This window comes from Muntiacus reevesi, chromosome 15 (assembly GCF_963930625.1).
Source record: "Muntiacus reevesi chromosome 15, mMunRee1.1, whole genome shotgun sequence".
NCBI lineage: Eukaryota > Metazoa > Chordata > Mammalia > Artiodactyla > Cervidae > Muntiacus > Muntiacus reevesi.
Genome location: NC_089263.1, coordinates 51,769,740 through 51,791,605, shown reverse-complemented (window position 1 = coordinate 51,791,605; position 21,866 = coordinate 51,769,740). Strand labels below are relative to the sequence as shown.

At 46.5% G+C, this 21,866-nt stretch overlaps 1 protein-coding gene across 1 annotated transcript; it reads left to right on the top strand.

Annotated features, from left to right (window-relative positions):
- The first annotated feature begins 525 nt into the window (after positions 1 to 525).
- Positions 526 to 21,372, top strand: TGM7 (transglutaminase 7). Its single transcript, XM_065906071.1, has 14 exons — positions 526 to 683; positions 5,658 to 5,758; positions 8,551 to 8,733; positions 9,583 to 9,828; positions 10,420 to 10,538; positions 12,606 to 12,734; positions 12,815 to 12,992; positions 15,234 to 15,372; positions 16,627 to 16,730; positions 17,165 to 17,407; positions 17,881 to 18,207; positions 18,578 to 18,738; positions 20,829 to 20,962; positions 21,213 to 21,372. Exons 1-14 carry the CDS (start codon positions 526 to 528, stop codon positions 21,370 to 21,372), a joined length of 2,382 nt encoding a protein of 793 aa, XP_065762143.1.
- Positions 21,373 to 21,866: the final 494 nt, after the last annotated feature.

The following is a 21,866-nucleotide window of genomic DNA, read 5'->3' as shown; positions in this document are numbered from 1 at the left end:
CTTAAGCTAAGAGGTACCCGGAACAACGGGAAACGTAAGAACAGGAGGAGTACTAGGAGGAGGAGGAGGAAATGCTTGCCCCACCCGCCTCAGGATGGAGGGAAAGGTTCTAGTGAGATGACTAAATGCTTAGAGAGCCAAGTTGGTCTAGAGTCTTAATGCTGATTAGTTGAAAGCCTTGGCTGACAGAAGGAGGGAGATGGATCAGGGTGAGTACTGGGAATCTGACTTTTCTGAGGTGCTAAGTCAAGATAAGGGAGGCGTTTGGAGAGGGCAGGAGGAGAACAGCAGAGACAGGAGACCCTGAATTGACGCTCTTTCTTTGTTCAATCTGCCCCCTTCCTCCTGTTTCCTCATCTTCAATCAGACCTTGGCACAATCATACAGTCATTCCTTTCTTCTGAATGGATTCAGCTTAACCTTGAAGCTATGGACCATCTTTGCTTTAACATCCTGGGACTGGAATAACTTTGGAAGGTCTGAGGAGGCCCACAGGGTGCCTTTGGTACTCGGGAGGTCGTTTCCATGGCTGACTCTGGAGCTGAGGGAGGACCACTTCCAGGATCCGAGACCTCTCCTGGTCCGGCTGCTCCTTACAGAGCTGCCCTGGCCCTGAGCTCAGGCCCCCTCCGAGCTGTAGCCACTCTGCTGCTGGGACGGAGAAGGAGGGCCTGGCAGGCCAGGTCAGCTGGCAGACAGACTCACCGGGCCTGCCAGGGGAGCCACTAAGATGGAGTGTGCAGTTCTTAAAGCTGTGTTCTAAATTATATATTATATAAACTATTAGAAATTAGAGAAACGCACGGTATTTTTATATAAGCCAGAGTTTAGTAGAGCCTTCTCCAGAGACTTGTTCTTATGCTAGATTCCAGAGTACTTTTGTGCTAAATTCTAGGGTATTTCCCCCCTCGGCTATCCCCAATTACTGTAAGCCTAAAATGTTATATTATCTTTTAACATATTATGCTTTAACTAACCAAGTAATATACACACACAAAAATGCTTGTTATAAAATGTAAAAAGTTCATATTTTAGGATAAAAATCCCCAAGTCCCCTTTTATGTACAATGTACTCCCAATCCTCCTCCTTCCTCATTGGAAAGAACTGTCAACAATTTGGCTAACTGCTTTTAAATAACACTAGGTTATATAAAATTGTTTTATACAATAAAATTATATAATATATATTATTTGATGACTTGCTTTTTAAAAAACTTAATCATATATCTCAGAAATCTTTGCAGGCTGGTGCATATTGGTTTATCAATTGGTCTAAATAATTACAGTTTTCCATTCTGGGCATATAAATACAATTTCTTTAATAAATTAATTTTTTTGTACTATGCCTTATTCCTGGACATTTAGATTGTTTCCAATATTTTTCTCTTATAAACAATGCTGCAATACATGCCCCTGTCAATATAACTTTGCATATTTATGTGAAAGATTTCTAAAAGAAGAACTATTGGACCAAATACAATATCCACTTAAGTTTTGATGGATATTTGTAGAGGAGGGAAAACTTAACATTTTTCCCTCTCCCAATTAGGCTTTTTGGCTGGGGACCTATAAATTAGATTGGCAAATAACAGATTAACAGAAAAAAAGAAGTTTATTAACATGTGCACTGCACATGTACAAAGAAGCACTCTGTGATGAGTAACTCAAAGGGGTGGTGAGAACTTGGGCTTATACATCATGTTAACAAGAGAACATACATTTTTAGAAAATGACAAAAGGACAAAACAAAAGAGAAGGACTTTGAGTTTCTAGGGCAGTAGATTGTTGGAAGGTAAATTATAGGAGGGAACTAATGGAAGATAAGGGTTAGTTAATACATTGTTATATAGATTCCTCTGGGGCTATCTCTGGGTTGATGAGGGTCTAGAGCTGTCACTGGTGATTAACTTCTGTCCTTCCTTGTAGAGGGGTGGGGGTGTGCGTGCTCAGTCAGTTGTTTCTGACTCTTTTCAACTCCATGGACTATAGCCCACCAGGTTCCCCTGTCCCTGGAATTTTCCAGGCAAGAATACTAGAGTGGATTGCCATTTCCTGCTCCAGGGGTTCTTCCGAACCCAGGGAACGAACCCGCGTCTCTTGCATCTCCTGCGCTGGCAGGCAGATTCGTTACCACTGAACCACTGGGGAAGCCTGGGGAGCCTTCACAAATTAAGTCCTGCTTTTAGGCAAATAGCAGAGGGCAGAGAGCTTTTCTTTTATCTGCTGCTTCTCAATTGCCTTCGGCTCAAAATAATCTTTATCCTAAAGTGGTGTATTTGGGGATGACATAATCTGCTACCCTTCAGTATCAATCAATTTTCTCTACAAAGTCTATATGAATTTATACTCACACCATATATGAAATATAGGAGACAGTCCATTTCCATATACCCTCACAAAATAGATTGTTATTCTTTTAAGCATTTCTGAATGGATCAAAGATGGAATCTCATTATTGTTTTCATTTGCATTTCTCTGATTATAGCAAGACTTCTTAATATTTATGGCAACTTTTATATATAATGGATATTCATCCTTTGTTACATTTGCTGTAAAAGACCTAATAATTTAACTTGTACAGCCAGTCAAGTAACACTTTTCTCCTGCCAGCAGCCATTTGAATTGCTGAGTACTGAGTGGAAGCAATCAAACAACATAATCATGTAGACACCATTAAATGAAAATAATGTTTCAAAGAAACAACATAGTAGGACATGATTAACTGATAGAAAAGTGGTTCCAAGCCTAAGAAATTGAAGAGCAGGGCAACAGACCAGGCAGGTGCTGGAGCTTGTTCTTCCTTGATTTGCTGGCAATGTAGGATGAGGAGGTTAACAGGGACTGCAGTTTCCACTGTGTTCTTCAGACCCACAGGGCTCTACAGGGCAGTCAAGGGAACCCCCACCCCAGTTCTTCCACCGGAGTTGCTCCTCTCAGGTCTGTATGTTATGTTTTTATTTGAATAAAGCACAATGGTCATTTATTTGGAAAGTAAAAGAAAGTGAAAACCTCCAAACCAACTTAAGAACTAGGTTCTACAATCAAACTGTCTAGGTTTAAATGACAATTTTGCCACTTACTAGGTAGGTGATCCCGGGCAAGTTACTTAACGTCCTGAATCCTCTGTCTGTTCACCCGTAATATGGAATTTGTAATATCTTGTTGGGTAGTTGTAGGGATAGAGAGAGATAATGCATAACACACATAAAGCCTGGCGCTTAATAACACTCAGTAAATGTCAGCAAGATATGAAACTTGTTACAGGTGCGCCCCATCCTAAAATAACAGGGAAGGATTCACAAGGAAGTGGACGCTGAGTTTGCTTGAAGAATGGGTACAATGTGGACACACACAGGTTGTGGAGGGGCAGGCCCATCCAGAGGTAAAGCTGGGCTCAATCTATTGGGAGACCCCAATACACACAGGGGAAGTACGGTTTATTTATGGGCTGTGGGGAGGTAAGGCTGGATACATGTGTTAGGACCCCATCGTGGAGGGCCTTGACTGCTTGGCTAAGGAATGGACTTGCATCTTTAGGTAGTGAGACATTTTCATCCTTATACAGAAATGCTCAGTAGTAATCTCATCACATAGGAATCTTTGTAAGCTCTCACACAGAAGTGCCCTTTCATATTTCTTAAAAGGAAAGAGATGAGAAAGAATGAAGTGTTAATCAAAGTCCCAAACTGACAATAACAATGAGAAGTGGAAAAATAAAAGACGTTGATGGAGAATTGGACTAATTGCAGGGACAAAGGCAGGAGAAGTAAAGGAGCTGAGTCCACCTGACATTCAATGGCAGGTGTCCGCTCCCTCTGCTGACTGTACCAGGGGCCGTCTTGTCCCCTTCACTACCTCTGTCTGGAGCTTTCTTGACCTTTATTAGTAGCCTGCTTGCCTGGGACATTGTGGGCAGTGGATTCTTTCAACTTGCCCTAGTCTGCATCCGAATTAGCCGAGGCCTTAGGAAGCCCAAGAAGTCAAGGTACTTCACCAGAGGTTTACCAGCTTGCATGCCTGTGGCCACCAGTCCCTCGCATACACCAGGGTGGTTCCTCCTTTCTTCCTACCAATGCCTTTGCCGAGATCTCATTAGCCTTTTGCCTAGATTATTGCAATAGAATTCTTACTGCCCTTCATAGCTTAGTCTTTTTTTTTTCATAGCCTAGTCTTGTTTCCCTCTGGTCTGGATTAATTCTGAAGCACAGCTATGATCATGACACTCCTCAAAAACCTGCCTTTAATCAAAGCAACACTTTTCCTTAAAGCAAAAGGAATACATGTTCAAAGCAAATGCTGGGCTGACAGAAAAAACTCAAAGGAAAGAAAAATTTCCCATAATTTTACCACCTGCAGTTAATCTGTTAACATACTGTTTTTTTTTTTTAATTTTCTGTGTTGCTTTCTAAAGTTGCATGAATTATTTCCCCATATCGTTTGTCCTTTTGTTGATTACATTAGGATGAGAGGGATAAACTTTACGTATTCAATTCTGAAAAAGCTGGCTAAAAATGTAACATTCAAAAAACTAAGATCATGACATCCAGTCCCATCACTTTATGGCAAGTAGAAGGGGAAAAAGTGGAAGCAGTGACAGATTTTATTGTGGGGGGCTCCAAAATCACAGTGGACAGTGACTGTGGTCAGGAAATTAAAAGACACTTGCTCCTTGGAAGGAAAGCTAGGACAAACTTAGAAAGCATCTTAAAAAGAAGAGACATCACTTTGCCAGCAAAGTTCCGTCTAGTCAAAGCTATGGTTTTTCCAGTAGTCATATATGGATGTGAAAGTTGGACCATAAAGAAGGCTGAGTACCAAAGAATTGATACTTTCAAACTGTGGTGCTGGAGAAGATTCTTGAGAGTCCCTTGGACTGCAGGGAGATCAAACCTAAAGGAAATCAACCCTGAATATTCATTGGAAGGACTGATGCTGAAGTCGAAGCTTCACTACTCTGGCCACCTGATGTGAAGAGCTGACTCATTGGAAAAGACTCTTATGCTGGGGAAGATTGAAGGCAAAAGAAGAGGATGGCAGAGGATGAGATGGTTGGATGACATCATCAACTCAATGGACATGAGTTTCAGCAAACTCCAGGAGACAGATAGTGAAGGACAGTGAAGCCTGGCATGCTGCAGTCCATGGGCTTATAAAGAGTTGGACACAACTCAGCAACTTGAACAACAACATCCAGTTCTTATTGTGGGATATTTGGGTTGCATTGAATATCCTTATGTTTATACTTTTACACACAAATTGTGATTTTTCTTAGGAAAAATTTCTAGAAGAGGAATTTGTGGATCAAAGGAATTTGTTTCAAGGCATTCTTTCATTTCATAAGAAATGTTGATAAACTGCCCTCAAAAAGGCGTAACATTTTATCTTCCCATTAGGGAGAGTTACACAAATTGAGTGAGTGAGTGAGTGAAGTAGCTCAGTCGTGTCCGACTCTTTGCAACCCGATGGACTGTAGCCTACCAGGCTCCTCCGTCCGTGGGATTTTCCAGGCAAAGGTACTGGAGTGGGTTGCCATTTCCTTCTCCGTTACACACATTACTACTGAGCAAATAGCAGCATCTCAGCCTGGAGTCAAACCACTCCTCATCCTGACCCTGCTGTCCTCGAAGGCCTCTCTCTCTCTCTCTCCTTCTCTACAGCCCCACTGTCGTCCTGCCAGGTTATTCTCCTTGTACTTCACACATATCCATCCATGCAAACATCTCCGAGCACCCACCAGGGAAGGCAGGAGATTGTGGAGGTTAAGGGGGCAGGCTCTAGAGTCAGCCTACGGGGGTTTGATCCCAGCTCTGTCCTTGCTGCATGGGGGCGACAATATGAACACCTCCATCCCAGAGTGGCTGAGAGAACGGAAATGATTTCAGACACTTCAGACAGTGCCTAGCATGTGGTAAGCGTTCAGCGAACATCAGCTGCAATTATCAGCAATTAGGAACAATGGTTCATTCTAGGCAATGAGGGAGGGGCCCAGGGGTGAGAAGATGGCCAAGGTTTCTGCTTCCTGAAACTGATTCTAGATGCTATGAAGTGTGCTCTGCAGAAAGGCAAAAGGCTGCTGTGATGGCAGATGATCATAGGGCAGAGGATGGAGCATCGTGTTCAGTGGTTAAGTCCCTGTGTGATGGTTACGTCTGAGCCAAGACCCAAGGGGGATATGGGGGGTCCAAGTGTTTTGAGGTCAAGAGGTCAAAGAGGTTGGCACCTCAGAGCTCATTGCAAGCAGACAGCTGCTCTAAGGTCTCTATTCACTTTAAGACTCATAATACATGGGGATATATTTTGATCCTTCTATATCCTTGTCTTTGTGTTAGTCAAGCACCAGGAGTCATGCAGCCGCGGCTTATTTCTAATCTTACTCGTCATTAACCCCTGTGGGCTGGTGGCCAAGGTGAGACAGCCTTGTGGGCGTTACCATGTTGTTTTTTACAGTTTTTTTTTACTAATTGATTCTGCTTGATTTCCTGTTTTGTTGAATTTCTTGTTGATCCTCTTGGCTTTCTTTGCTTCCTCTCTTGAAGGCCCTCCCTTTGGTTCTCTGAAGTCACTGTCTCCCTGACATGAAAAGCACTTCAGTGAGCTAAATGCATAATTATTTTAAGTGAACATAATTAATGTAGGATGCATTGTGATATTTTCTATTCTACTCTTTAAAAAAAATATTGGTGACATTTCTCTCAATTAATTTCACAAACTACTAACAGGTTAGAAATGTTTACAAAATGCTGTCTAATTATTCACAGTCATCTGTCTTGGATTGTGCCCTGAATTTTCTGGTTCCAATAATATAACTATTTAAGTGCCTATGTTACATTTAAGAGGTTGAAAAATGTTGTACTATTTGATCCAGTGATTCATCTTTGAATCTGCCTCAAGGAAAGATTGTTACTGGGCTGGGGGGGAAGGTCAAGGGAGCATTGTACACATTCTGTTTTCAGCCAGATGTTTCACAAATTTGTGAGAAAGATGCAAAATGAGAGCTGAATTTGACTTTAGACTGTGAAGAAAATATAAAAACACCTAATCCAAAAAAAAAAAAAAAAAAAAAAAGAAAACAAAACAAAACACCTAATCCAGTTTCCTCACATAAAGAATTAGATGTAGTCACAGCTAGCTGAACAGCTCTACTTACAGAGTATTTCCTAATGGCTCAGTGTTAATGTGGAAGGAAGCTCCAACGGTAATACTCCACTGGCCTTGGATTTAACCCTTAATGTTTAAATCATCGTATGACCAAAGATGTAGACGACAACCTGGAAGACAGTTCAGCCAGTTCCCAGATGGCAAGAGAAAGTGTTTGGGTGAAAGAATTAGGACTCAAAAAAAAAAATTCAACCAGGTAACAAAGACAGGCTAAAACCATCAAAGTGAACTCGTTTAGTGAAATTGTAAAGAACCTTTGTGAAAAAGGAGTTCAAATTGCAAATGGCACAAAACCTGGCTGGAGCAAACATGAGTTTTTCCTTTAGGGTGCTGTTTGGCAGCATCCCCGGCAACCACCCTCTAGATGCCTGTCTCTCCCCCAGTTGTGACAACCAAAAATGTCTCCAGATTTTGCCAAATGTCCTCCAGGGGGCAAAAATTCCCCTGTTTAGAACCACTGAGGTAACTCATGTACTACTGGGGGGAAAGGACTGAATGAATTTTTATCACCAGCAAAAACAGCAAAGCAAACACAACCTGAGGCCACCAGTGCTAAGAGCAACTGCTGATGACTGAGTGCTCAGCCTGCACCTGCCATCACGCTAAGGTCTTTATGTGAATCCTCACTTAATGCCCACGTGAACCCCAGGAGGTGGGCACACGTTATCACCACTTTTCAGCCGAGGACACTGATGTCCAGGGACCTTAAGTGACTTGCTCAAGGTCTCACAGCCAAGATGGCGACATCTTGCACCTTGCCTATTTTGCTTTGAGACTTTTAAGATTATACATTAAGTATACATCTCAGGCAGCAGCCAGGGCCCTCATCCACCTGGAACGTGGCTGAGAAGTAAGAAGTTAAGCTGTAAATAACCCTGTGGTACCCACCTGCACCCACATCCTCAAGCAGGGACTTGCCTGTAGCTGAGGTCCCAGCCTCCAGTCAGTTCTTTGACTTAGAAAGTGCTAGTCACTCAGTTGTGTCTGACTCTCTGGGACTCTGTGGACTGTAGCCGCCAGTCTTTGACTTAATTCATACAAGATTTTAGTATGCTCTTTCTTCTATCATCAGGATAATAGAGCAATTTTTAGAAAGCTTGTCAACAAAAGTGATTAAGACTACAAGATGGCACTTCAAGGGTTAAGTTTCAGTTATCTGGAAATGTTGCGTTGTCTGGGACCTCAATTCTTGAGCTAGGTTCAGAGGTCACTGGAATCATGGTGCTGAATTGCTCTCTGAGTCCTGAAACTAGGCAACAGGGTGCAGAGGTCTAAGATCTGGACAGCAATCATAACCGAGTCAGAGCCAGGTGCAACAGAAATGTTGAAAAGTGTTGGGAACGCTGAGCCCAGGAAGCCACGGCTGTCCCCTTGCCCCATCTCACCCCGCAGTGGTAGCCTTGGAGCTCAGGTCCGTCGACCTGCAGAGCGCCAAGAACAACCAGGAGCATCACACACAGGAGATGGGCCTCCAGCGGCTCATCGTGCGCCGTAGCCAGTCCTTCAGCATCCAGCTGCATTTCAACCGTCCCTTCCACTCGAAGAAGGACTCCATCACCTTTGTGGCTGAGACAGGTAAGCCCACCCCTCCCCGAGGCAAAGGTCATCTATAGGGCCCCTGCCTCTCCTTTTTGAACCACCCTCCCCTCTCTTCTCCTGGGACCCCCCAGATCCCTATCAGTCCACTTAAGATCTGGCTGACTCAGTCAACTAAGATTGTGATAATAACAGACAACTTTTAAATATGCAACAGGCACTGTGCTAAAAATTCATGCACATTATCTCATTTAATTCGTGACAAGACTTTCAGGTGGGTACTACTATGATCCCATTTTACAGGATAAAAACAAAAAAACCTGAGGCCTGCATTGTAAAGGGGCTTCCCAAGTGGCGCTAGTGGTAAAGAACCCACCTGCCAATGCAGGAGACATAAAAAACGTGGGTTCAATCCCTGGGTCAGGAAGATCCCTTGGATGAGGGCATGGCAACACACTCCAGTATTCTTGCCTGGATAATTTCACGGACAGAGGAGCCTGGCGGGCTATGGTCCATAGGGTCGCAAAGAATCAGAAACGACTGAAGCGACTTAGCATGCATGCACATGATAAAGAATCTGCCTCCAATGCAATAGACCTGGGTTTGATCCCTGAGTCAGGAAGATCCCCTGGAGAACAGAATGGCTACCCACTCCAGTATTCTTGCCCGGGGAATCCCATGGACAGAGGAGCCTGGTGAGCTAGAGTCCATGGGTTGCAGAGTCGGACACGACCATCACTACACAGATGTTAAGTGTCTGTCCGAGGACACATAGTGGCAGTAAAAGGATTAGCAAGTTGTGGGAGGAGGTAAGGGTCCTTCCAGTTCCCCAGCAATCATGTCACATAGATTTTGAGCCTCACTGCAGAGTCGTTCTCTCCTACACAGGACCAGCGCCCAAGGAGCTGCTGGGAACCCGAGCCACCTTCTTGCTCACCCAGGCCCGACAAGGCAATGGCTGGAGTGCTTCTGACTTCACCGTTCAGGCCAACTCGCTCTTTGTCTCCCTTTTCACACCGCCTAGTGCAGTCATTGGTCCCTACTCTCTGAAGATGGAGATCTCTCAGGACCCAAGTCATAGCACGACCCACCCTCTGGGGAACTTCATCCTACTTTTTAACCCTTGGAGTGCAGGTATAACGTGTTCACAGGTTGTAATGCTAACTGATTCATTGGGAATGCTCTGTGAGGGTCTACTTAGAAAGTCCTGAAGATAAACTGCTGGACATCTATGCAATGTGTTACCATATGCTCACTAAAAATCACCTTCGCAGAGAATTTTTAATGGCATGATAAAGTTAAGTTCATGGCTTGACGTTAAATGAAATCGATTAGGAAATGGAACACATATGATCTTAATTACATATATGTGCAGAAAAAGAAAGTGCAGACAGGTTACACCAAAATGTAATGATGGGTGTCTCAGTAGTGGGAAGGGGTGATCTTCATTGTCCTCTTTCCATCATCCATATTTTCCAAATCTCTAAGATCAGCTTGCTGCTTTTACAACCAAGAGAAGATGATCTCTTTCTAAAGTATAGATTATATTGCTGGCCTCTAGAAAAGCACATAGACTTTTAAGGAGCCCAGTCTTGATTTCTATTGCCATCAACCCATTGCTTCTCTGATTATCCAGGAAGATACTGTTGTTACTGTATTTTAATTTTATTACTGTTTATTTTTTGGTTTGGGGTTTTGTCCCCTCTGCTACTCTTAACTGCTCAGAGGACGACGTCTACTTGCCAAGTGAAACACTGCTGCAGGAATATATCATGATGGACTATGGCTTTGTTTACAAGGGTCATGAAAGATTCATCACCCCCTGGCCCTGGAACTACGGGCAGGTAACACTGTCACCTGAAGTGGGCCTTAGACAACTCTGTTAGCTCGTGAAGTACCACTAATAGAAGTCAGGTTGTGTAGTGCTAGAGTGAGAGGCACAAGGAAGGAAGGGGAAATGCTTTTTCTTCTCAGTTTTTAATATTTTGTATGAAAAACTTAAAGCATAATACAAGTAGACAGGCTACTCTAATGAACCTCCATGAACCTCTTACCTTCAATAGTGATCAATTTATGGTGACTCTTGTTTCATCTGTATCAAGGATTTACAAACTATAGCCTGTGGCCCACTGCCTGTTTTTGCATGGCCCAAGAGCTTAGAATGGTTTTCATACTTTTCAAACTGCCAAAAAACAAAAATTAAAAAAAAAAAAAAACCACAGTCATCCTTCAGTATTTTCAGGGCATTGGTTTCAGGATGTCTCCACATATACCAAAACCACGCATGCTCAAGTCCCTTATATAAAATGGCATAGTATAATATTTGCACATAACCTATGCACAACTTCTCATGTACTTTTAAATCATCTCTGGATACTTATAATACCTAAAACTATGTAAACGCTATGTAAATAGCTGCTGGAATTGTGGAGCAAATTCAAGTTTTGCTTTTGGGGAATTTTCCAGAATTTTTTTTTTCTTTTCAGAATTTTTTCCCCCTAATATTTTTTATTCTATTGGTTGAATCCATGGATGCGGAACCCACTGATACAGAGGGCTGACTATGTTTTGTGACATGCAAATTATATGAAGTTCAAACTTTGGTGTCTAATAATACCCCTTTATGGGGGAAGGAAATGGCAACCCACTCCAGTACTCTTGCCAGGAGAATCCCATGGATGGAAGAGCTTGGTGGGCCACAGTCCATGGGGTCGCAAAGAGTCAGACATGACTGAGCAACTTCACTTCACTTCACTTCATTGGAACGCAGGCATGCTCATTCACTGAGGTATCATCTGTAGTTACTTTCATGCCACAATGGCAGAATTGCGTGTGGAGACTGAGACCCTATGGCCTGTAAAGGCTAATATAGTTATTATTTGGTCCTTTACAGAAAAACTGCTGATCCCTGGTATATTTGCCCCCATTCCTCCTACCTCATCACTGAATTTTTTGGAAGCAAATTACCACATCATTTAGTTCACTGATACTTCCATCTATAGTTCTAAAAGATGATGACTCTCTGAAAAACTAAACCACAATCCATTATTATAACTAAAATAATACATGCAGTTCTTTAACAACACTAATTATCCAGTTAGAGTACACAGCTGGGGACCTTTGACTCTGGGCAACTTTTCTACTCTCCACCTCCAGCCATAGCTAGGATAGTTTCTCTCTGCCTCCCACTGCCTTCTCAGCCCTGTCCCACACATCCTGGGAGGGGAGAGTGGGGTGGGGGCAGGAAGCAGGGAGCCTTGATGAGGAAGATCAGTTTCCTGTTCCCTAACAACCTGTATAATTTTTTGAAACTTAGAAAACTACCAGGGCATTTGATAGTCAAAAGGGTTAGGATGCATGTACAAATATCCGTTGTATGTCCTGAGTCTACACTGTCTTCTGTGCCCACACCATCCATGCTGAACCCTCTACCTGCCTCCAAGGCTGTCCATGCTCTTCTCACGCCTCACATGCCTAGCCTTACATTTATCCATCTGATCGTTTCCTAACCCCACAAGTCCTCCAGAAGGAAAATCTCTGAGCCTCTCTCTCTGGTACCCACTCCACCCAAAGACCTCAAGTGAACACCCCTACCTAGAGCTCTTCCTGTCTACTTAAGTCTTTCCAAGACCAGCAGCTCCAGTAGTCTTCTGCTCCTTTAAACTGACTCTCATCTCTCTAAATTACATTTACATTCTCCATCAGAAACACACAGGTTAGCTCTTCAAATCCTGAATCTCACACACTCCCAACTTGACTTATAAGCTCCTTGAAGGCAGGACGTGATCTGATATTTAGAACCTACCCCCACCACACATACACCATCCCTAAAAGTCAGTGCTACTGAGTTGGCTTCAGAATTCTAGACGTTTTTACTCTTCTCTTTGTTCTTCCGTGACTTCCCCGGCAAGTTTGAAGAGGACATCATAGATATCTGCTTTGAGATTCTGAACAAGAGCCTGTACTTCTTAAAGAACCCGTCCAAAGACTACTCGCAGCGGAACGACGTGGTGTACATCTGCAGGGTGGTGAGCGCCATGGTAAGGCCGGAAGCTTCCCCGGCCCGCCCCAGCGTCCCCAGGAAGGACACCGCGGAAACTCATCTTTCTGTCCTCTTCAGATCAACAGCAACGACGACAGCGGCGTGCTGCAGGGGAACTGGGGAGAGGACTACTCGCGGGGGGTCAGCCCCCTGGAGTGGACGGGCAGCGTGGCCATCCTGCGGCAGTGGGCGGCCAGGGGCGGGCAGCCTGTGAAGTACGGGCAGTGCTGGGTCTTTGCAGCTGTGATGTGTACGGGTGAGTGAGGAGGGCGGGGTGGGAATGCAGACTAGCTTATTGACTCTTTACGATAACCCTCTGAGGTCGGGCTGGGATTGTCTCTACCTCACCTCGGTTAATTGTGGCTTGTCTACAGCCCTACGGCTAAGGAGTCGTGGACATTCAGCTCTTAAACAGCACACTCACTAGTCTCAGGGAACCCTGCAATATCCAGTGAAGGGCTGACCTGCTGCAATCACTCCACAGACTCCTTGATGGAGCAGTTAGACTATTAGAAGGGTCACCTGCATAGAGGAGCTTCTGGTCCCAAAGTGGAGGCAAAACTGGCTTCTTTCTGCCACTGGCTCAGGCTCCTCAGCTCAAGATGAGCCTGGGGTCAGGGGCAAGTTGGGAGGAGCCTGAGGTGCCAGCAGATGATCTGGGGAAGCCTGATCTCACCTGTAGGCAGAGCTGCCGCCTCCCAAACACCACTGAGAGATTCTTGAGGAGTTACAATTAAGAGATTTACTACTTTGTTAACTCCCCTTAAGGAGCATCCACGTTTTATACGTTTATCAGTTATTTATAATTTAGTCCCAGGTCATCAGTCAGATTATCTGTGAATATGAGGGAAGGATGGAAAGCACTGTGGTGCCTGCTTCTCCTCCCCCAAGAGGCAGGAGTACCTGATACAGTGCTGCCTGTTCCATTGTGAGGCTCGAGAAATGTTTACTGAGCCGATTTGTTGACTCTGAGTTGGAGAATGAGGGAGCACAGAATGGGAAGGGCAGAGACGGCGGCCAAAGTTCTAGAATTTTATGAGAAGGGCAACACAGCTTGGCAGTTATGGACAGGTGCTGCAGACAGCGGAGAGGTTTAAATATGAGTGCTGAAATCAAGTGACCTCACTGTGCTCATTTGTGTTCATTGGAAAATGCTCAACACAGTGCCAACACTTAGTACAGCCGGATTTGCTTTAGGCTGGGATGTCCCCGAGCAGGCAGGAGTTAAGGAGGAGGGCTCAGGCCTTTAGACTCTGTGAAGAGAGGGAGAAGGTCTGGGTCTGCCTCTTTGCTCCACCCCCGGGCCTCTTCACTGCCAGTCCCTAGAATCTGCAGCCTTCACATGAGGGGTGAGCGGCTCCTGCCAAATTACCTCTGGCCACTCGCAGCCCTGGTCTGACTCTCACCCCTGTCAAAGATTTGTGAAAAGCCCAGGAGCTGTGCTAGGAGTGGACAGGTGATTGCAGACCGGTGGCATCCTTTGGGGCTCTTGAATGAATCGAAACAAAAGCCTGGCCAATCTTAATAGTCCTCTTACATTTCAAAGCATTGGCATCCCCATAGCAGCCTCAATGGGCACCATTTGCTCCTAAGAAGGATTGTTGTTCAGTCGCTAAATTATGTCTGACTGTTCGTGACCCCATGCACTGCATCATGCCAGGCTCCTTAGGGGTGGGATAAACCTCTCTCTAAACTCCTCACCTTGCCTTTAGAGGTGGGGACCTGTGTTTCAAAGGTCACATCTGGCTCTTGGCTTAATTTCATCTGCCCTTGATCAGCGGTGTCTGGGGGTGGCAGTAGGATAGTATAATGTCTGCTTTGTGTGATTCCAAAGAAGCCACAAGAAGGTGCTGTTGTCTTATCAAAGATGGTCATTCCCTCCGTCTCCATGCAAGATTTCCTTTGTTGCTGATGTCTTCCATGTATCTCTATAAATCTATCTTGCTCTTCTATCTGTACTCTGATTTCTTTCTTACCTCCTTCAAACCCTTTCATTTGAATTGAGTTACAGATCCAGAATTTCAGAACTGAAAGTCATCTGGTCCAACTCCATTTTGTTACATATAAGCTAAGGACTAAGGCCCAGAGAAGTTAAGCCATCTACTTAAGGTCACACCGCTTCTCTTCTGACCACAGCACAGGTCTCATTTTTTTTTTCTATCAAATTATCAAATGTGTAGGTTCTCTGTTTTTGGTTCGGACAGCTGCTAAATGGGAAAAGCCCTAAATGATCAATTGGGTTGTTGTTAATTGTTTTAAGTGACCCTCAAGTGATTTCTTTCTCCTGGTGGAATGGACACCATGGATAGGACAGGTAGGCCACAAGGTTTCTGGGCCTGGGTGCGGTGCTCTGAGGATAAAGACGGTATAGGTATGGATCTGCAAGCACCTTGGCCTTTTTGTCTCCTCCAGCTTAAAATTGAGAAAGTATGTACGTGAGACCAGTGATTCACTGGTAATGGATTTGGTAATTCCCCCATACTTTTCCTCTCTTTAGTAATGAGATGCTTAGGTGTTCCAACCCGTGTGGTTTCCAATTTCCGTTCTGCACACAACTCGGATGCGAACTTGACCATCGACACCTACTATGACCAACATGCAGAGATGCTGCCAACTCAGAAACGAGACAAAATATGGTAAGGGGCGCTGCCTCCTGCAGATCTCTGCTCCTTCCAGGTAGGGCAGGAGAATTCTGACCTGATGCTCTCTGGCCTTAAGGAAGTACTGCCCCATACATTGTTGCCAGTGCTCAGAGAATAAGTCCTCAGCCAGAAAGCAGTTCTGGCTAACCAGATCATCACCTCAAGCTCATTTCAGACATAGAAGACTATGAGTTAATGTACTGTGAGTTTGGCAACCAAATGAACAGATTGTGTGCCCTCTGAATACTGACCTCATCTTACTCTTCCTTCATTGAGCCTTTCTGTCTGTCTGGACATTTCTCTGTTGCTCTCTCAGGGCAAAGCCAGGACTAGCTGTCCCTGCATACGTACTCTGATCTCTCTCGACCTCTCCTCTCCCTGCCCCACTCTCCCTCCCAGCTGGCATCTGTGTGTGTCTCTATGTGTCCCTTTATTCTTTGATCTCTGGTAGCTTCCCCTGGTTCCTTTCTCCTTTCTTCCACCCCAAATCTCATTTCCTGTTTTTGCTTTTCCAGCCAGTTTCCAGGTAAGACCTTTGAATTGTATCAGAATTAGCTGCTGTCCTTGGCACTCCCTCCCTCTCTGAGCTCCTCAAGGGCTGAAACTTCTCTGGCTCAATGAGCAGTAGTGTATCTGGGGAGGACATACACTCATGTAGAATTCTGTCTGTGGACACACAGCCTGAACCTAATCATGAGGAAACATCAAGTGAGTCCAAAATGAGGGCCACGCTGATAAAAATCAATCAATCAAGGCTGTGTTCAAAATGTCAATGTGATAAAATCAGAGCCTGAGGAACTCTTCCAGTTCAAAGGACACAAAGGGTATTGGACAACTAAATGCAATGTGTGATCCTGCATTGGGTGGGAAAAAAATGTCATAAAGGACGTAATTAGGTCAACTGACAACACTGAAATATAGACCATAAGGTAGATAAAGTCTGAATATTAAATGTGTGAAGTTGAGAACTGTATAAGAGTATGTAAAGGAAGATCCCTATCTAGGAAATCTCCATCTGAAAGAAAGCCAGTGCTAAAGCAAATGGAGCAAAATGCTAACAATAGATGAACTGGGTATATTGATGGTGTTTATCCTAGCCTTGCAACTTTACTGTGAGCTTGAAATTACTTCCAAATAAAATGTAAAAAAAAATAGAAGAAACAATGATATAAAGCACTCAGTATAGGGTCTGATACCTGGCAAATCCTCTAAAAATGTGAGCCCTTTTCTCCTTACTGCCTTCTGCAGGAATTTCCATGTCTGGAATGAGTGCTGGATGATCCGGAAAGATCTTCCTCCAGGATACAATGGGTGGCAGGTTCTGGACCCCACTCCCCAGCAGACCAGCAGCGGTGAGTGAAGACCACTGTGGAAGGGCCTGGGCTCTGTGGGGAGGCCAATCAAAGTGACTGACCCCATGAGCAGGAGGCCAAAAGGGAGCGATGCCTTTCCCACTTCGTCCACTTTCCAAAGTTGTAGCAGAGACAACTTTGGGTCCGGGGTCTAACTTAGCCATTGACAGCTGGGTGGGCCAGTGAGTCACTGGACCTCTCAGTCGTTTGCTCCCCTGTAACGGAGGGAAGATGAGGATGATGCTTCCCAGGGTGGCTGTGAGCATCAGGTGAATTAGTGGGAACTGGAGAGCACCCTGTGGAGGAGCATCATTGATGCCACTGCCTCTCCCCATCCCACCTCCCTCCTCTGCCTCCCATGGCCACGCCCCACTGGCCCTGGTCCACCTGTCAGCAGCCGAGTTAGTGCTCCACAACTCCTATTCCCTGCCCAGGGCTGTTCCGCTGTGGCCCTGCCTCCGTGAAGGCCATCAGGGAAGGGGAGGTCCACCTGCCTTACGATACCCCATTTGTGTATGCCGAGGTGAACGCTGATGAAGTCGTTTGGCTACTGAAGGATGGCCAGGCCCAGGAAATCCTGGCCCATAACACCAGTTCCATCGGGAAGGAAATCAGCACCAAGATGGTAGGGTCAGACCAGCGCCAGAACATCACCAGCTCCTACAAGTACCCAGAAGGTGCCTGGGACCCCAGGGTTTGCAGGGACGGGGGCAGCTGTAACCTCCTTTGCTTTGCCTGGCAAGGGGTTTGAGGATGACTCTCATGTGTAAACCATCACCACCTAACCCAACCACCTCCTCCTCAAAAGACAACTAAGAATAGCATCCAGTGTTTATATTCAGGAACTCATTTAACCCCAATTTTTGGCAACTCTATGAGGCAAGGAGATATCCCTGGGCTATATGTGACAGAACCCTGCACCAAGAGGTGAAGGGACCATGACTGAGCGAGGGTCTGAGCCCAGCGGCCAGCAATACCCATCCCTGTGTTCTCAGCTGTGAGGCTGTATCATCTCCTTCGGCAGCTATTCTTGGGGTTGGGGCTTCGGGAGGGGGTCTGGGAATTTCTGGGTGCCTTGTTTCCCCAAGAAGGTCATTGTTCCTCTTGACTCCTCCCCACTGATATCTTTCCTGGCTCTCCTTTCTGTCAGGATCCCCTGAGGAGCGATCTGTGTTTATGAAGGCCTCCCAGAAAATGCTGGGTGTGCGGAGGACCTCTTCACCCTTCCTAGATCTGCTGGGGTCTGGGGGCGCTGTGGGCCATCCGGCACAGCTGCATCTTCACCTGACCAGGAAGCCTGAGTGGGGCCAGGACCTGCTGCTGAAGCTGCATGCTCAGAGGGTGGCGGACAGAGCCCACCCCCGGGGGCCCATCCACTTGGTGGTGGGCTTCTGTGCACAGACCCTGCTGCACAACGGTGGTACCCGGGAGCCCCTCTGGAGACAAAAAGTGCACTTGACCCTGGACTTTGGGGAGGGTGAGTATGAGGCAGGCCTGGAAAGGCATCTACAGGGAAGGGAGCTTGGGGCCATGAACAAGTCACCCCCAGTACACACACACACACACACACACACACACACACACACTTATTCTCACGTACATCAGGCAGTGAAGCTGCTGTTGACAGGAGGTTGAATGCCAGGTACTATACCTCTGATGCTGCCAGCAGGGAAACACAGCTGTGACCTCAGGGGGCTGGGGTGCAAGGTAAGCACTCTCTCTCTCTCTCTCTCACACACACACACACGTAGATGCACACTCATTCTCTCTCACACACATACACATTTTCACTCTCTTTCTTTCTGAGACCCATTTCTGGACTCAAAATGCATTTTGTCTGTGCTTAGATATACAGTGGCCGCTCTCGCTACCTTACAACAATTACAGAAACAAGCTGACGGATGAAAAGCTGATCCGCGTGTCTGGCATCGCCAAAGTGGAGGAGACAGGGAAGTCCATGCTGGTCTTAAAAGATATCTCCCTAGAGCCTCCCCACATATCTATTGAGGTAAGGCATCTGGACAGAGAAGGGGCTGGGGGGGCCCTCTGACTCAGCCAACCCAGGGGCTGGGGGTACAGCAGCTAACAAGACACAGTCCCTACTCTGGACACCAAATGGATGATTAGAGTGCAGTATGGTGTCGTCTCTGTGCTCTGTGCAAAGGGAAGGCTTCCCAGAGGAGGTGACATTTTATGGAGGATACACAGGAAGACACTCTAGAGAAGTGAGGTGGAAATGAATGCATTTTAAGGCAAAGAGACAAGAAAGGCAGTGTCTGGAAGATGGAGTAGAGTAGACAGGTTTGAGAGAGATTCAGGCCAAATTCCCTGTCATCTGATAAGACAGGGGTGACAAGGAAGAGAGAAACAAATGAAAGGTGAGCCTCACATCTCCAGTTCAGAGGCCTGAGGGAAGGGCAAGGCCATTGCACAAGGAATGAATATAGGTGGAGGAAGGGTCAGTGGAGGAGGGCGGGGATGATGCCCAGCTCCTATCACCAGGGTTTTCCTTCCTCTGAAGCCTCCCTCCCCCACTTTGCCCTCTTACCTGAAGACTCACCCACGGCCTAACCCTCACCTGACTACACCTGGTGGATTTGCCAATAGCATGCTCCACCCCAAGGGGAATGGGAACCGACTGACTCCACGTCATAAACCATCTGGCCACCTGACAGTCTTCTCCTGGGCCGTGAGGTCGTCAGGCAGCCTCCCACGGTGGGGGGTGGGGGCGCTGGGCAGAATCACAAGAGCAGACGCAAGCCTGGGGCTGAAGTGAGGCCCTGCCCACTACACAGAGCCCTGGTTACAGCAGGATCCACTGCAGACACAGCAGATGCCAACTAGGCTATTAACTGGTCCCCGTTGGTAAGAAGGAGATTCCCAGGTGGCTCAGTGTTAAAGAATCTGCCTGCCAACGCAGGAGACGCAGGAGACACAGACAACTTCGATGTCTGGGTTGGGAAGATCTCCTAGAGTAGGAAATGGCAACCCACTCCAGCATTCTTGTCTAGAAAATTTCATGGACCGAGGAACCTGGCAGGCTACAGTCCATGGGGCTGCAAAGAATTGGGTGTGACTGAGCAACTGAGTACATTGCTAAGGAACCATGGAATTATTCGTATGACTCTGCTGGATACCAAAGCTATTTTGATCTTGTTCAACTCTGGCACGCTCACTAGAGTAGAAAGGACTCGTTTCTTTTCTTTGAGTTCCAGGGGAGCCACAGTGTGTTCTTCCTTTTGTGATTCTCTGATTGAGCCAGAACATGCTCCCAGTAGGATCTGGGTGGTCGAGTCATTTCCGTCCAGCACTTGTCTACCAGATAGCCATCATATGGCTGGCACTGTGCTAGGCACTGTGGCTCGAGAAGTGAGCAGGATGGCACCCCTGCCTCCCACTCACAGACCAAAGTCATGATTGCCGTATGACACAGCCCTCACATATGATGGACTGAGTGCACCTGGAAAAACTCAGAGTGGGTCTGCTAATGTACACGGAGACAGAGCAGAGTGGGAGAAAGATCCTGCTGGGGTCTGGAACACCTGGGTCAGCTCTGGGCTCTGCCATTAACATTTCTTGGGACCCTGGCCTCAGAATGACATCATTGGTGGCACATGGATGGCACATATGACACCACTTCCTTATCCCATGCCTGTGTCAGACATTACTAATCAATCACAACTCTCACTGACTCTGGATTGTCCTCAGGATCCTTTTTTTTTTAAATTTATTTTTTAATTGAAGGATAATCTCAAGATCCTTTTTAACACAGCACTCCTATCAGTCACAACTAACAGATTGGAGCTGGCACTTAAAGTTGAAATCTAATTGCCATCCTGAGCTAGATGATGGGGAGGGGATAGATTTCAACTTGGGGCCAATTCCCCATTGGTGGTGGCTTCCAGAAGTACTGTGAGCTTCCAAGACAGGCCAGGGTATGTGATAACCACGAATACCCTGGGCTTCTGTTCTCTCCCCTGCGGCATCTTAACCCCTAAATAAGCAGTCCCTGGTGGTCAACAGATGGATGGAGTTTTCTGACCTGAGTGCAGAAATGAGGCCACGTCCCCACAATATTCTTGTCTTCTCCCCGCACAGGTGTCTGAGCGGGCCGAGGTGGGCAAGGCCCTGAGAGTCCGCGTCTCGCTCACCAACACCCTCTCGGTGGCTCTGAGTCACTGCACAATGGTGCTGGAAGGCAGTGGCCTCATCAATGGGCAGATATCAAATGAGTGAGTCCTAGGGCCACCCACCTGTCTCCTGCTGGTCTTTGCTAAGGGGAGTCTCGTGGGGTCACAGGATGGTCCTTCGTCTCCTGGATGATGCCTCCTTGCTCCCACCTTCCTCCAGAAAAGGTTGAGGTCGGTCAGTGGCGTGGGTGGGGTAGGGTGGGGTGGGAGGTGCTTACTGACCGAGAGCAGAATCCAGAACACCCACCCCAGCAGTTACTCCAGACTCTAACAGGCCCTTTTTGACCTGCAGCCTTGGGACTCTGGTGGCCGGACACACTATCGAAATTCAAGTGGACCTCTACCCCATCAAAGCCGGACCCCGCCAGCTCCAAGTCCTCGTCAGCAGCAACGAGATCAAAGAGATCAAGGGATACAAGGACATCTTTGTTGCTGCAGCCAGGGCTCCTTGAGCCTCATGCTCACCTCCTCAGGCCCTCTAGTTGCCCAGCTCCTCCCCTGCCCCACCTCCAGACGCCCTTTCAGCCCCCCTACCCACCCCTCAGGCCCACCTTGCTCTCTCCTCCTGGAGGTGTGTTTTATCTTTGTTCCTTGCTGTCCTCTTCCTGGCCTACCTGGGGGCGAAGGGAAGCTCTGTGCATCTTGGGAAGAGACAATAAAAATGCTTTATTTATCACCCGTGTTCTTTTTCTGTGCTAACAAGCTACTTGCTGCTTATAGTCCTCTGTGGCCAGGCCTTTCCTGTCTTCTCTCTCCTCCTAGGAGGGCCCCGGCCACAAGAGAGTGCAATGTGATCTCCTCTAAATCAGCCTCTCTGGAATGCTGGATCCCAGTTCTCTCCATTTAGATCAGCTCAGCAAGTCCACAGCAGAGGCTGGAGGGAGGTCTGGGGAGGAGGGCCTACACATTCTGGGAGGACAGTGACTGTGGCACTGCGGGGACCAGG

Excerpts from the sequence above, each read along its gene's own strand:
- TGM7 (XM_065906071.1), top strand. The coding sequence starts at position 526 with ATGGCTGACTCTGGAGCTGAGGGAGGACCACTTCCAGGATCCGAGACC. Across the intron at positions 18,739-20,828 it reads CTCCCCACATATCTATTGAG|GTGTCTGAGCGGGCCGAGGT; the intron begins GTAAGGCATCTG and ends CTCCCCGCACAG. Across the intron at positions 20,963-21,212 it reads AATGGGCAGATATCAAATGA|CCTTGGGACTCTGGTGGCCG; the intron begins GTGAGTCCTAGG and ends TTTGACCTGCAG.